Source organism: Pleurodeles waltl, chromosome 3_1 (assembly GCF_031143425.1).
Source record: "Pleurodeles waltl isolate 20211129_DDA chromosome 3_1, aPleWal1.hap1.20221129, whole genome shotgun sequence".
Classification (NCBI taxonomy): domain Eukaryota; kingdom Metazoa; phylum Chordata; class Amphibia; order Caudata; family Salamandridae; genus Pleurodeles; species Pleurodeles waltl.
Genome location: NC_090440.1, coordinates 936,117,678 through 936,134,054, shown reverse-complemented (window position 1 = coordinate 936,134,054; position 16,377 = coordinate 936,117,678). Strand labels below are relative to the sequence as shown.

The 16,377-nt window shown below is 41.9% G+C and overlaps 1 protein-coding gene across 1 annotated transcript in view; it reads left to right on the top strand.

The window, feature by feature from the left end:
* GRHL3 (grainyhead like transcription factor 3) overlaps positions 1-16,377 on the top strand; it is a 71,704-nt gene that overhangs the window by 35,073 nt on the left and 20,254 nt on the right. The window contains exons 7-13 of the mRNA XM_069223951.1: positions 3,282-3,393; positions 5,088-5,182; positions 7,680-7,838; positions 11,817-11,895; positions 14,075-14,208; positions 15,134-15,171; positions 16,116-16,204. Of these exons, the coding sequence (XP_069080052.1) occupies positions 3,282-3,393; positions 5,088-5,182; positions 7,680-7,838; positions 11,817-11,895; positions 14,075-14,208; positions 15,134-15,171; positions 16,116-16,204 (706 nt within the window). The remainder of the gene's footprint in view (positions 1-3,281; positions 3,394-5,087; positions 5,183-7,679; positions 7,839-11,816; positions 11,896-14,074; positions 14,209-15,133; positions 15,172-16,115; positions 16,205-16,377) is intronic.

Here is a 16,377-nt window from a genome sequence, read left to right as displayed (position 1 = left end):
TCCAAGCAACTCATGAGGCGTCTTCCACTTGGAGCATAGCAATCCACAGTGCACCAGGTGGAGAGGCACTGGGTTCCGCTGCATCACACCTGTAGCTGTTTTTTTACTACGAACCTGAGGCATTGGGGCCCATTTTCCCTGCTTGTATTCGGGCCCATGGCACCCTAGCTATGTCAGTGTCAACCCCCGGTCCCCAGTCTTTGATTCTATTATAACCTCGCAAAACTTCTGAAATATTAGGTTAACTTTACAAAACCTGCAGCACTACCCAGAATTACTAAGGCCCAGTTTGTAAACTTCGAAAGAACTCACAAAACTGATGCGATTCTCGAGAACTTTCAGACTGCTTCTCATATAGTTGAACATAAAGCTTTCGTTGTATTGAATAAAATATGAAATTTGCTTTGTCCTGTTTGTTTTAAAAAGAGATAGTTTAATGTTCATATGTGAGTTTCTTCAGTCGGCAGTTGAGGGAAACGCACAGAAAGATCGCAGGTTGGAAACGGTGGAAATCCCCACTACTTCCGGGTCTTGTACATAGCAGTTCTTGGGGTTTCCCCAACCAAGAGGGAGTTGCTTTTGCCAGCACATTTCTCTAAATGCCCGGCTCAGCAGAAAGTGTTTTCTGTAAACACAAACCATGAGAATTCCCTAAGTTTTCTTTGTCTGGGAGTGTGGGCGATAAATCATTATATAGAATTGCAAATACATTTAAAGAGCGCTTCATAGAAGGTGCCAAAGAGCCCCAGCAGGCGAGTAGCAGGCTGCGCTGTGGGGTTTATTTGCTTGGAAGATGGAATCATTTTCATATTGAGGGAGGTGACCAGAGTGGTGTTCCTATTTTGCCTCTGGTCCCTGTAAATAGCCGTGTAATGGCAGAAGAAGGAGTGGGAGATACAACGCATGCAACACATTGATTTGTTGTTATGCCTGGTTGAGCACATCTCTACAGAGTCCACCTAGGATTGCCAGAGGAGTAGCCCATGGCATGCACTGGATACAGCCAGTCACACTAAATGATCTCAAGGGACCACCCAAGAGAGATGAGAAGTAACCTGCAGGCATGCAAGAGGAAGGGTATCCTATTAAAGCCTCTTTAGCCATTACTAGGAGTAATAGAATGACAACCCTGAGGAGTGCACAGGCGAAAGGCATCAGGAGTGGCAGTGGTGTAGCCCTTAGTGCGAAATTTTTACAGGAAGTCAGAATGAATGCTCTATAGAGTCCATCCAGGTGTAGCCCACAACATGCACTGGTTATAAATGCTCTTTAGTTTCCACCCAGCAGAAAAAGAGGAGCAATCTACGGCCATGCGCTGATTACCAGCAGCCTGTGTCAGGGCTTTGTGGAGTCAATCAGTGAGCGACCTGCTTCTACAATAAACTGGACATATGCCACACCCTGTACTAGTAGTGTCAGCAGTAGGATAATATTCTTGAAGTAATCTAGCTGGCATGCTAGATTAATTTGCGATAAGAAAGGGTTAGGGGAAAGATAATTGTGAGATAAATGTCAAGGGATTGAGGCCTAGGCATTTCCTAACCCAAACAGGTGCGAGCAGGGAAGCCCACAGGAAAACACCCTTAACCTAGCTCATCTCTACTTAGTGACCCATTCTGGTTGCCATTGGAGGAAGGTTTATGTACGGTTAGAGTAGAAGGGCAAATGGAAAGGGACTGGCAAGCAGCTACAGGTGGGGCTCGCAAGTCAAGGGAATGAGACCAGCAGCGGTGGTTGGGAAGGCCAAGTGATGAGCTCAGGCTGCAGGAGGTCTGATTTGGTTTTTATTTTTTATTGAGCAGGGTAAAATAAATCAATACATCAAGGTTGAGTTTATGAAGTGATATGTCTGCAGTATAGTACGACAATACAATACAATATAATACTGCTTCTTTGTCCATTGACATCCACAACCCACTTCTGTTGCAAATGTACATTAGGAAGAAGTAATAAAAGTGCTAAGGCTTAAAGTGCAGCCATGCTACAAAATTGCTAAAATGAACAGTGTATTTAAGAATACTAAAGTGCAGCAACCCGTATCATGTACATCAAGGGTAGGCATTTAACAAAAAAGTCTACAATACAGTACGGCAATCCAATACATAACAATATTACTTCTTTGTCCATTGGGATCCAGAACTCAGGTCCAAAACAAGTGTACATTAAACCAAAAATGGTAAAGTGCAAAAGCTTAAAGTGCAACCATGCTTACATACATGCTGTGATCTATACGTGTACACGGACAGCCTTACGGTCAGACTTACTATGGTCCAGGTGCTACTATTGATTTAGTCTTATAGTGCACCTCAGAACTCAACATGGAGTACATTCATATAGGAAAGGACTCTTCACTTTAAATGCCGCAATATGGACTTAAATGGCACACTTTGAGTACAATATACTATATCAGCAAGCCTTTAAAAAGTTGTTGTTACGACGAAACACGTGTCGGCTGTTTCTACATTGAACATCGCAGCTGATGTTTTACAATGGATAACCAAAAAGAAGAATAAAGGACATTATTTTGAATATTTGGATGTGCCGTGGTTCCCTCAATTCTATGCTTCAAAAGTGCTAGAGTGTATTTAAAAATACTAAAATGTAGATAGCCTTGTCCTGTCACCCTATGACACATTGAGTATCCAGCAGCCAATGCATTCCTTACTCATCAAAATCACCTAAATGACTCATTAGTCTTACACGAGGTCTGATTGGGAGGAAATGACATAAGCCTGTAGACGCTAGGAAAACACAAGGAATCAGTCACAGCTGGATATTCTAAAAAAGCTGATTCTCACTTCTTCATAGTTTCAGGCAATCACAACAAAATCAGTTTCCCAATACCCCAGTGAGCAGTCTTCTCTAAATTGCATTTCCCCATTCACATGAGGTGGGCGGGGTAGGGACCGGACTGTTGTCTTTCCCTCACTGTAAGAAGATCAAGAATGCACCCACACTGCGAGTAGAGATCAGTCCTTGGGAGGAGGGCCGGAGCTGGAGGAAGAAGTAGGTAATGTTTCCAGGGCACGACCAGGAAAAAAGACAAGCCAGGATAGTCAAAGAAACAAAAATACAAACAGTGTTATTAATATAATGTACCTCTGATTTGTGGTGCCTGCCCAAGTCTCCAAATGTACTCAAAGGCACAGATCCATTGTTGAACCCCTTGGCAGTTCTTGTTTCTCCACCACCCACATGTGGAGAACCTAGAATCAAACTAGTATTTTTAATGCAAAAATATAGAACATTTTTTACTTAACCCTTGCTCCTCCGGTCCACAGAGCGTTGTCATGGTCGTCTTCGACAATGAGAAGAATCCAGAAGAGCAGCTGAAATGTTGGAAGCACTGGCACTCGCGGCAGCCCACCGCCAAGCAGAGGGTCATCGATGTTGGTATGATGAGCTGCTGTATATATTGGATTTGTGAAAGAAGCACTTTTATTTGTATCATTTAATTTTATCAAATATAAAGATCATTATATTTAAATAGGTACAAGTAATTTAAAACTGGACTATGTTAAGTATATATTCATGTAATGTAGCGGAGAGATACTTAACTGGAAGGTGCAGCTCCCAGAGAACGCAGGTCACAAGTTGAATTGACAGAATGGCTCACTAGAGTTTTTTCAAGCCGCTGAAGAAGATAAAATGTGTAATATTGAGTTTTCTTGATAGTATCCCTTATTATTCAAGTGCCAAGAGGCAAATCGGTTTGTACTGTTTGCTTCATAAGTTATCAATATTTTTATTTAAAGACAGTTGAGTACAGAAACTATAAAAAAAATATAAAAAGTAGCTTGCTGAGCTAATGATAGATGTTACTCGCTATCAATACAGCACATTTGCATCTAGATACTATGTTATCTTGTAAGAGACAGATCATTTGCCCTGTGTTGAATGTACAAAGTGGGCTGTCAGGTAAATCAGACTATTCAGCAGGGACCTATGAACTCATCCATATTCATGAGCGGGAGCATCCTACCCTGCGCCAGAAAGTCCTTACTGATGGAGCCCTGCATAAGCAAAAGCCCCCTCTAAGGAAGATAATAGTATGCAGCACTGCAGCATATACAGCACTAACAAACTACAACTGTGGTTAGAATGAATAAGCTGGTCTTAACTCTTAGTGGGTCATGTAGGCGTTACTACACACATCAGCCTCACTTACCAGGGAATACATCTCCCTACACTCTCTTCATCTTGTTCCGCTCTCCTTAGTCAGCATTGCTTCCTGAGTCTATATCCTCGGTGTCAGCATGGGTCATTGGGGGTTGAAACCATGTCACATTTTCAGAATGTCCAGATAAGGTATGTTTACATACAACACATCCAAATGGGAAATCGTTTACATATGCAGTGGTTATCCAAAAATGTAGCCTGGGTCTGGCACACAAGTATGTGCTCTGGGTGCCCAAACAGTACATAATTGGTGGCTAGGGCATAATGCTGTGTTTGAAACTTACAGATAGCCTTTCACTCTCGGTATTAACTCCCTCCACAGTTTCATGTAGATTTTACCATGTCAGCTATTCACAGGCATTTTAGAATGCCTTAAACTAGTGGTTCCCGACCTTTTGACTTCTGTGGACCCCCACTTTATCATTAATGGAACCCAGGAACTCCCACTGAGTCACCATTGGAATCCGGGGACCCTCCACTGAGTCATTACTGGAAGCTTGGGACCTTATTTATCAATATTTATTAATATTTTGTAATTTTCTAAGCAGTTGCGGACCCCCTGAGAAGGCTTCGGGAACCCCAGGGGTCCCCGGACCACAGGTTGGGAACCACTGCCTTAAACATTAGTATATTCACTTACATTTTAAACCATCTAAATGTGCAATTAAAAAAACAGCACTTTTCACTGCTGTAGATCGTAATCGTATCCTATATTTGACATTGTCATCAGGTTCACACAGTTTTGCAGGCTAATGCTTTATTTATGTGCCATCTCTCGTTTCTGCTGCACTTTCGTTTTGTTAACATTAAGATTGTCAAACTGTAATATAATAGTGGCTAGATAATATCTAACAAAAGTTCGTCTCGAGATATCTGGTATAACTGTAACTTTCATGTCTCGATTTCAGCTGACTATAAAGAAAATTTCAACACTGTTCAGCACATCGAGGAAGTGGCCTACAATGCGCTGTCTTTTGTGTGGAACATTCACGAAGAAGGAAAGGTATACACACATTAGAGAAAAGACACTTTGGTTTGTGCTTGCGTCACTGGAGGCCATCTTGGGGCAGAGGCTGTTGACTCTGTGTCCATGGTTTTCAGCTAGTTTCTACTGACCAGGTGCCTCGGCAAGTTCTTGAAATGTACAGCTTTTAAGATGATACTTCTTCTTTAGGAAACCAAAATCGTGTGTAGTGAAGCACGATGTATCCCAGTGTCCAGTGCCATCGTTTTAGACTGTCCATTTAAGGCCTAGTTTACAATCTTTTCAAATCAACCCACAGACACAGGGCATCTCGGTCGCTGGTGATATTTTATCTGCATTGTCCCTCTGATTGTAGGAGACACTAATTAATGCAGGCGACAAAAACGCCTCAAAAAGTCGAAGTTTTGACTCGGAAAGTTGTAATTTGCAGAGATGCCTTTCCTGGTGGTTAGCGCCCAGAGGCAAATCAGCTTCTTTACAACGCTGAGATGTCGATAAACATCGAGGAGGCCAAGCTGTCAGAAAATAGATATTTCAGGCACGTCGCCCCGCACCTGAGGGCAGCTCATGACAAATGCACTGATCTAGCAGTTAACAGAAAGCCCTGTTTACAGTATGGCCAGGGGCCCTGGCAGGGCGTGACTGCCGAGAGAAAAGAGAGGGCGCTTTCACCAAAGACGCTGGGATTTGGGCTCAATTAGAAATCTGCATTGCACTTGTTGCGCAACCCCTCTTTCCACCTCCTTCCCACAGTTAAGATGTACAAAAGCAAATCAATAGTCTCTTTTCGGGTGAAAGGTATGCAAAACAAAACGCTAGGAACCATGACTTCAGATGAAAGGTATTCGCCCCCTACACCTGTCTTAAAGCCTCAAGCTTTTTTGGAAGATTGCTCAATATCTGTTGGACAGCAGGCGGAAATGAGCAGAAAAGTGAATGCCCTCGAGGAACCTGTCCAGGTTAAAAACCTGAACATGTATTTCTGGAACTATCTCAGAGCCAAGTTAGCTTTCTTTCAGAGAGCTGTGCTTTCTTACTCCAAACTCTTTTTTGATTAATTCCTAAATTTCTAGTAAGACACACTTCTGGGAAAAAAACTTTTCTGACTCGGGCCTTCATATTTTTTCCAAGCTGGGAACTGGCATTTAAAAGAAACAAAAACTTTGTAACTCACACATGCCAATATTTGTATCCAAAGAAGAATTAGATTTAAAGAAAATAGGATATGTAGTTTTGCTTTAGAGTTACATTGAAATGGTGTAAAATGTAAGCGGAAAAAGCTAATTAAATTTGGTTTTGTATTTTAGAATCGAAGTTGCCAACAAACAATACGAACATGTGTGCTAACCAAAATACCAAGATTATATGACACTGTACTACAGTTTCACTCTAAAATTTAAGTAAAAGCAAATGCAGAAAAGGTTCTTAAATTATTTTGATGGTTGTCGATCAATTTTGGAAAACACCTAGATAAAAGGCAATTCAAACGTTTATTGCAAATAGCACAATATCAGAAAAAGATTTTGCTGACACCAAGACAAGGTTATATGTCACCACATACAGTTTACCTCAAGGATTTGAGGTCAATTCACAGCAGATTTTTTAGGCCTCAGTCGGTAGCCCTGGGGAAAAAAACATAATTCATGGATTCATAATACTTGCTAAGGTCTTAATTAAACGGCTTGGAAGAAAAGTGTAAAGCCACATAAAAATATTATTTGTAGGAATATGTGTACTTTTATTCACCTCTCTCTAAAAAGACTTATGGCTCGTCCTTTAGTCATACTGATGGTGGCAAAGATGAATGATGAAAACTTGCCAATGTGCATAAGACAATCTGGCTTCCAAGTGGCCCCATGTCATGCATGGCTCTTTCAGACAGTACAGGCCTCGCTTTTCATTCACCATCACTTTCGCTTCTGATATATATAGGTTCACTTTTATGAGTGTAACTTTGGAATTAAACGTCTCAGGATACACTATGCTGTAGGTTAAAAAGGCAGGACTGGCTGATGTGGGCACCTGGTAACTATGACCCAAAGATTTGATAAAAGCAGATCTAGGTGTTAATGAAGTCCACTCATGCAGTGTAATGTCAGAAGGACTATTGTAAAGGAGACAAGGTCATCTCCTCTTCCTTCTATGAGGTAAACAATATTTTAAATCATTATAGCATAGCTGTTCCATGCCACTCACAATAAGAGTCACTTTTATCCTTCCTTGATGCAAACATCTAGTTGCAGAGACATGGACTCACTCATTAGCACAGAATTGTGGAACTACAAGTCCCAGCATGGAAATTGTTATTAAGGACTGGAATTGGGTGGATCTCATGACACAAGGTTAGTTGGCAGCTATATGCAGCCCTTTTGGAAAGTATGTTTTAGACCAGAGTCTGATACAGGAAGTGGTGCAAAACAGAAATGCCAAGTGTATTTAAAAGAAAAAGCAGTCTCAACGAACATATGCTAGAACCTACAACGCAAAAGACTTACTTGCTTTATTCTTTATCCAGATGTTCATTGGGATTAATTGCCTGAGCACTGACTTCTCCTCACAAAAGGGTGTAAAAGGAGTCCCCCTAAACCTCCAGATCGACACTTATGACTGTGGCACCGGGACCAACCGACTTGTGCATCGGGCCGTCTGTCAGATCAAAATATTCTGCGACAAGGTAAGAACCAATAATTACCCTTCATTTAAGAGCACACCTCAGATCAAAGACCAATGCAAGGTTCAATCAAGAGAAAGATTTCAAGCTGTCCCATGTCAGTAATCAGTGGCTCACAAAGAACTCTGTTTATGATGCGAAAAGCAAAACTACAAGTGAAGCAACTTAGCTGAAACAAGTAACACTAAGGGGATTCCTGCGACCTGTGCTTAAGTCTTTGAGGAAAACACCAAGCACAGTGTGGAATCCCAGAAGGCCTGAAGAAGATTTTCATTCTTCTAAAGCAATAAAGTAATTGTCATTGGCTGGAGGGAAACAGCAAGCCTCTTTATAAAATACGTTGGGACTGATTTAGATATTGGCACACGAGTTACTCCGTCACGATGATGATGAATATCTGGTCTGCCGAAATCTAAATCCCATTATATTCTATGGGATTTAGATTTCGGCAGCAGGATATCTGTCACCATTGTGACGGAGTAACTCCTCCACCAATATTTAAATCAGGCCCTTGGTCATTATCCCATGCATCTGATATAGGACAAGTTGAGATTTTATCAAGAATTGTATTTGAATTTCTGTTTGCTACCACTGCATGGTGGCAGGTCCCGGGACACATTAATTAGATCGCGGCCACCTTCTGATTAGCTGGCGTTCCTGCAATTTGGGTGTTTTCGCTGTGGGCGTGGCCTTTGTAGGGGTCCACAACAAAAGGTGTGGTGAGGTGGTGTTTGGCCTTTGTGCTGACCACCGCCGCACTCCACCCCGCCTACCTCCTACGAGATCCCACAGCAAGGAAAGGAGCTGCTGTGGCTGGCCAAAGGAATTGCTTCTTTCCCTTCCACTGTCTCCCTCTACCTTTTATGTCTTTATCTCTCTTGCTGTGGGTCAAAGTCTGATTTTGAAAAATAAATGACTGTCCTGAAAAATGAGTACATGTGGGCCCCACTTCAATCACCTTCTCAAATTGAGTGCTGAGTTGACCCCATGAAATGTTTTTTATGCCTGTAGCTTGTGGTATAGATTGTGGGGTGAAACCTCTTGATAAATAGTTAATTTACTTCTATAAAACTTTACAGGAGATTGTCTTCTCCCTTAGCTGCCAGCGGGGCTCCTTGTGATAAAACACTGCTTCAACTATACCAAACGTTTTAGGAAAAAGTTGCATTCTGAGGCTTCTAGTTGAGAACATGCAGAGCCCCCACTGGCTATAAAGCTAACATGCCTACTTTTTTAAACGTCATGGGACCACTCGATAGCTGTGTTATTTCACTTTTGTTCTCTCCATAAAATTGATGGTGTTCTGTATTATTCCCCCCCTTGAGCTTCATTGTGTTCCTACATAGAGTAAAGTATTAAACAGCTCAGACCAGGAGGGTGAAATGCGTGTGTGTTGATTGAACATCTTTATGAGATGTGTCTCTTGGGCCTTGGCGTTGGCTTTTGAAGGGATAGCTGCTAAGTGGACACACATCTTCACATCTTTAGCCAGTCCACTGATTTTTGCCCGCAGACGTTTGCCTTTTAAAACGTGTACTTTTTGTGTTTATCATAAGAAGTCTGGGTGTAAAAACCCTAGCGTGCCAAATGACGTCAGCTAAAAGGCCAGCACTGGCTGGAGGTGTGGCACTGACAGGGAGACATTTGTCGGCCATAGAATTATGAGTTTTTGCTTGACGCCATTGAATAAATAAGGGAAATGTGTAAAACAGCTGCGCCTGGGTGTGCTTGTTTCTGGGTGAAGTCTCTTGCCTAGTGGTAGCATCTCGATGAACGCTGGGGAATGTTTCCTTTCTGTGGCAAGTGTTTGGGTTGAAAGGAATGCCTCTGGCTCCTTTGGTAAATTAAATCTGTTTACAGAAATGAACACGCTCTTCCTTTGCATTGTCTTAGTTCCATCTACATTAATTAATTTAGTATAACCCATGGTTCCCTTTTCGCGTTTCCCCTCCTATGTTTCTTCAGTATTGGGAAAACCCGCTGAGGGGCGTGGCCTGCAATTCGGACCAGAAGATGCTACCCCCTCAGCCAGCCCTATGAGTGGTGCTGGCCCCACATGGGAGTACTGGAGAATATCAGCGAGAATGCTGTGGAATACGTGTGTGTTCATTTTGGTTAGCCGCCATATCTTTAAAACAGGTCTTATTCATATGGCTCTCTTTAAGAACGTCTGGTTTGAAGTTAGAAAGTGTCATGGTTAATATCTAGTAGGCTAATCCAGAGTGCTCAACTCACCCGAGTCCATGCCTGGGTAGATCCCCTGTCCGTTTTTTTTTTTTTTTCATGCTGAGACATGCCCTTGTTTTCTGATGGGATAAGAGAGGAAAGAAAGTCCGCCAAGAAAGAGCAAAAACCTGGAAAGGATGGGCTAGCTTCTCGCACATTGTCCACAGAAGCCAGAGGGCTTCGTAAAAAACTGATAGATAAAAATGTCAAAACAGTGTTCAAATGTAGGGGTGGGGTCTGATACTTTCGAGATCATAGATGACTCAAAGAAAAGAACGGGCACCGTTCAAGACGTTCCTATTGACATCTAAGACTTGGTTTATGAGTGGAGAAAGGTTGACTTTTACAATGTTTAACAGCACAGTCCAGGACAGACAAAACCTCATAATTTCCATGGCTGTCTCCATGGCGCGGCCATTAAATTACAGGTTCCTGCAGACCGGGCAGCAGGGGAGATGAACTGATAAGAGCATTGTTTTTCCCAGAAAAGTCAAACATCTGCTCTGTTTTTACTGTTGTTTTGTTTCCCATCGCATTCACAAGACATGCAGTGTTCTCCGTTCTTATTGGTTTTACTTCATAACTGCAGTCCTGCCGCAGGTCCACGTGTGACTAGCTGCTCCAGATCAGTTATTTTTTGTCTTTGAATTCTGGGACATGTAGTTGTGTTTAATCCATTACAAAACGAGATCTACAAATACCAGAATACGGAGAAAAAACGGAACTGGCACGGCTCATCATGAATGGACATGCAAAATTTAACAGATACCAAGTATATAGTTTGTACCTCTCTGTTAAATTACCCCAGTTTAGAAGCAGCATTTTGAGAGAGACATCGGTTTTTAGCCAACAACTTGCTGCATTGTGTGACTTGTAGTCTTGCATATAACATTATAAGTAGATACTTAAAAATCCTAACTTACACAGTGCTGCAGGCTAAAAAGCCAAGATTGTCTGACGGTGTCACGCATGACATGGTGCCTTTTGCAGCAGTGTTTGTGAGTGATGTCACCTCAGTCGATATTGTGCTGCATATCTTCATTTTCAAAAGACCTGATACTTATGCAGTTCTTTGTACAATTGTAAAAACAATTGTGAGTGTCTTCTAGGTTGTATTACAAGATGACTACATGGCCACGACAGACAGCATTACCGGTCCTGGGTTTTCATTTTAGATTTTTTTTTAATAGGCAGTTTAATCCCATTTGACTGAACAAAAAAAAAACATAATGCACAGATTTGTTAAATAAATGCCCAGGACTGGAAAAAGGTGTGCTAGTGACATGGATCTGAGCATCATAATAGGGCAATTTCTGTATTCATAAAAACACTTGCAAAATTTGCATTAATTCGTTATTCTCTATATTGCATAATCAGCTTACATTTGTAACATTGTCAGGTGACCCAAAGGCTTAAACACACAGGCTTTGCAAACTGGGATTTGTAGGCACATTGTTTTAATAGTAAAGCAAAACAGAAAGTATCAGAATGCGAAAGGTTGGTTGCAAAACTACAAGGTTGAAAGTGATAGACATGACATTGGCCTACTTGGCAGCAATGCACTTTAAAAAAGATAACAATTTCTATGCAGAAAAGGCCAAATTACTGATTTTGTCCTTTTATGCTGTTGGCTTGTGTTTCTTTGTGTCTCCTTTCTTGCCACAAGCTGTATTATTGTATTATTTTGAGAGATAAGTCCTTTCTTGTGCCTAGTTTAGAATCTAAATCTAAACTTCGTTTCTCTCTCTATGACAGGGGGCAGAGAGGAAAATGCGAGACGAAGAGCGGAAACAGTTTAGACGGAAAGGCAAGTGTCCAGACTCCAGCAACAAGGGTGAGTGCAAGATTCCGAGCTAAATGTTCCATGATGAGTAGTGAGTGATTAGTGAGTGAGAGCACACATGGCTGTCCACTGACCCTTCATCATCTGGTGACTTTTAGCCAGTCATGTGTTTTTAGCCAACAGCTATTAGCATACAAGCACTTGTAGGCCAACGGTTGTAATGGGAAATGAGAAACTTCAAGACCCAGCATGCATAGCGCAGTTTATTGAAAACTCATGATTGACTCAAATTTACCCTCATGATACTGAAACAGTTAACATCTATCTGAGCGACTGATTGACAGTACTGATAAAACATACTATGCTTCTGAAAAGTGTCTTGGTGCACACAAAGATTGCCACTGTAAATTCCATTTCTATACACATACCTGTAGTGCCTGAGAATACCCACATCACCATTTGCAAATTGATTCAACTTTTTGTTTAAATTAAGACATAGGTATATCTATGTATATGTGTTCAAATATACATACACTTAGTGATACATCACTATACAGTATAGACCCATACAAAATGCAGATATGTGCATGCACATAATGTCTATATACATAGATACATATAAATGTGTAAGGTATACTCATATAAACATATGTCTTGTTCACACTATAGCTGTAGATTGTTATGTTGTGAGTATTGTGATCAGGTAAGAAAGAGACAAGTCTTGACTAGTCTTCTGAAGCTAAGATGAGCTGACATGGTTCTCAGTGGATCTTATTTTTGGTGGTAACAAATTCCATAGTTTAGCTGTTTGCACAGAGAAATATATAGTACCCTTGTTTTTTTCTTCAAAGCTGGAACTTTGAGATTGTGTGCCAGTGTAGAGAGTAGGTTCTTGTGTTGGATGCATTTTGTGATTCTCTTAAGAGCTCTAGGCCAACAGTGGTTTGCATTAGGCCCATGGAAATAATACTCTTCCTTTTAAAAACACCAGCCTGATAGTACACTTTCGGAACTCACCATACACAAACTTGCCTTAGTGTGTGGTCTGCATTCATTAGGGTCACCAGAGAATGAACTGTAGACAGCCGTTTGGTCATCTTACAATGCCATCAATGTTGATGTGATTGGGTGATGATAAAGCTGATGAGAACCTTCCACTGTGGCTTGCACATTTACTAGCACTATTGCTCCATTTTATATTGCATTAATTGGTATCCAAAGTGACGATCACTGATGCTCTCCACCTACCATATGAAAATGGATTTTATTAATAATAGAACCATACCTCATTCTGATTCAGGTCAGTGAAAACCAGTGAGACCCGGCGCCAGAGTTTAATGTTTCTGAGCTCTCAAGTTTCCCGAGTCTATGCTTGAGTAGAACAGCCACTCCAGGATTTTACTATGTATTCTTGGGTCTGTAATCCTTTAGCCCACCTTTTAAAATCAGGAGAGTAAGTTCCACAGCATAGTTTAGACGCCAGGAGTGGAAGAGCTACTCACACATGCACCTATGAAACTTGAGAATTCAGAGGCTGTAATAATTCTTCTACCTAACATGATCAAAGAAATGAATCTAATGTGTTAGGAGGTGCTGATGCATCATGGCAGTCACACAACACACACATTTCACAGGCCCACGAGTTGGTAGCACATCCAGTCCAGGTTTTTGCTCTGCACTGTGGGACTTGTCATCCGGTTTGTCCTATTCTAAAATCAGAACTGCAAGTCCCAGAATGCAATCTAAACGGCTGCCCAGGATAGGCTATTCAATCATAGACCTTGGAAGTTATCTCCGGTCAAATTCTGATATGCTTGCACCTCTGAATGTCGCTCGGAGCATATGAACACATGAGGGATTATAAGAAATGTCACACCTGTTGCCTGTGCAGGCAGAGCAGCTCATCGAGGCACGCACCCACTCCCCCCTGCGTGTCTGTCAGCCCTGCCCCGCAGCCAGCGAAAGTAGGTGGTTCGTCAAGGCACAAAGCAGACAATAAATGAGACGCATTACACGTTCATATAGTATATCACCTTAATTTAACGCGGGAGCAGCCGTGCGACAAGGCTTGGGGGGCACCGCATCAGGTTACATTCAGATCACCTTGTCCCTGTCAACGCGGCCTCCGGGGGGTTTCGATCGAAGCGCTCCAGACATGCTTTATTTTTTGATCCCGTTCCAAATTGCGGCGACAGCTAAAATGAAAAATTGTGTGTCTTTTCTTGGGTAGACGTGAAAGCATCTCTGCACGCCAGCTATCGAGGGAACGACATCACCTACCTCAGGCCAGAAGCCGACCTCGAAACCCAGCCCGTGCTCTTCATCCCCAACGTGCACTTCTCCAACATGCACCGATGCGGCGTGGTATGTATCTGTTTGTGCGCAGCGTGTAATGCACCGATGCTAGCATGTCCTTACTTCCTAAAATAAACTTTCTTTCACTTCACATTTTCACATCTCTGTCCACCCCATTCAGAGAACTCTAAACCTCCAGACGCCAGAATTCACCACCCTGGACCATCCTGCATTCTTGTAAACAACTGTGACTTTAAACGCAGGGCTCCCGGTCAGTGATGTAGCTATCGATGGGGCAGCAGGTGCTATGGTACCAGGGCCCTGATTATTACTCCGGTACTCCCCGATGGGCTGGTCTGAGAGATCAGTGATAGGCCGTCGTTTTTTAACAGTTTGAGAGCCTCTTGATTTCCATGATATTATCACAAGCATTGCCTGCAGCAAACAAGAATGCATGCAAACGCCCATACCATGCAAAATACCCATACAGTATGTTTTTAAAAGTTCAAGCTGACCTGATTTGCAAATGTGGGGCCCCTTTTCAGCTAACTGGTCCTCCAAAGGGGTGCATTTTAATTTCGGTGCCTGGAACTATTTTTGTCCAGTGTATACTCCCACGTCCAGGGCTCAATTAATCTCTATCCTGACTTATGAGCTACAACTGCCTATATATAATACAGACTTACAGGCTTTAGAACATAAATACTGAAAAACTTTAGAAACTTTGTGTTCATGGAGGGGCTCGGTGTACCTGATCCACAGAGCAGGGCGAGGCTGCAGGAGCGCACCCTGTTCCTAATACAGGAATCCCCAATGCAAACAAACCTCTCTGTATAAAAATAACATAGAAGAGCCAACCTGGAACAGAAGAATGCAGGCCCGAAAAAAGAAAACACAGTAACACAGAAAGGGTTTACTGGGGGAACTCTGTAAATATTTAACAGGGGCATTAACTGTGACTGAAAAAAGCATATCTTTTTCTTGTCCCGTTCAGGTACTCCCTGCTGCTCAGGCTCAGGAGGAGAACGACAGGTACAGTGAAATTATTTGTAATTGATAATGCATTCTTAAGATGTCTTCAATCTTTACTTAGTATGTGTATATATGAACTTCACATATAATCTCTACCATGTATTGAATTTAAGAACTGCAGTATTTGAAGAATGTTCACCTGCCAGAGTGAAGCGCGATGTTATTTTTGTGTGTGTGTTTTAAATGCATATGAAATGGCACCATCTGCAGGTGAAAAGAGATTAGCTCCTTGAGCATGACGCAAAATGGAAATACAATTCTACAAAATGTAGTTAGGGCCTTCGGAGGCCACAGATTGTTGGGGGACGGGCAAACATCGAGTAACAAGAGTTCGTTGATGCTACAGGACAGACACAAGCACCATGGATTGAGTGGGTGCCCACGTCGCTCGATGTAGGTGCCTCCCCAAACACGGGGTCTTTATGAGACCACATCACACCCCTGAATATAGCACACCCACAACCACAGCAGCGTAAGGTATTCAGGACTAGAGCCAGGCATGAAACGACCAGTCCACATCGCAGGTCTGCTTTTTAGCTACAGTGGTGCTACATCTAAGAGCTGTTTTGTATGTAAAGATTTCATTTGGCAGTACCGAATTATGTCTTAATACTTTTCTGTCATATTTGTTGCATGTCACTACATGGCAGCAGAAATATCGACCAACAAAAGTATCAAACCAATATATCAACTATCAATTCATAGTCATGGTATGAATATATTTACTATTCTTAACTCCACATTCTCCCACCTAGAATTATCTTTCAAAGTATCGGTAAAGTCGATATTGTGGATGCAATATTTTTGTACGTCGATATTTCACCAGCTAGAAAGTGGTAGAACACACTGATATCTGTTGTGCTTAATGTTACTTGTGCATCTCTGTATTATTGCATGAGCTGACTATTAGTTGGTCCTGACAGAACTGTATTCTGTTTCCCCAGGTTATCAATGAAAAGAAGCTGCCAGTCTTTTGCCGATGAATATGACCCGTCGTCATCCAAGCAGCCTAAGGTGGATCTTTCACAAAGAGGTAATTCTTTCCCCGATCACTCCCACTTCACTGCAAGAGCAAGGCTGGTTTTATAAGCTTATAAAAAGCATTTCTTACTCAAATCTATCAAATAAAAAAGGGTCTGGATGCTTTATAGCGATAGAACAGGGGTTGATAGTCATTGAGCAGTGAGCCGTATTGTGAGTCAGGTT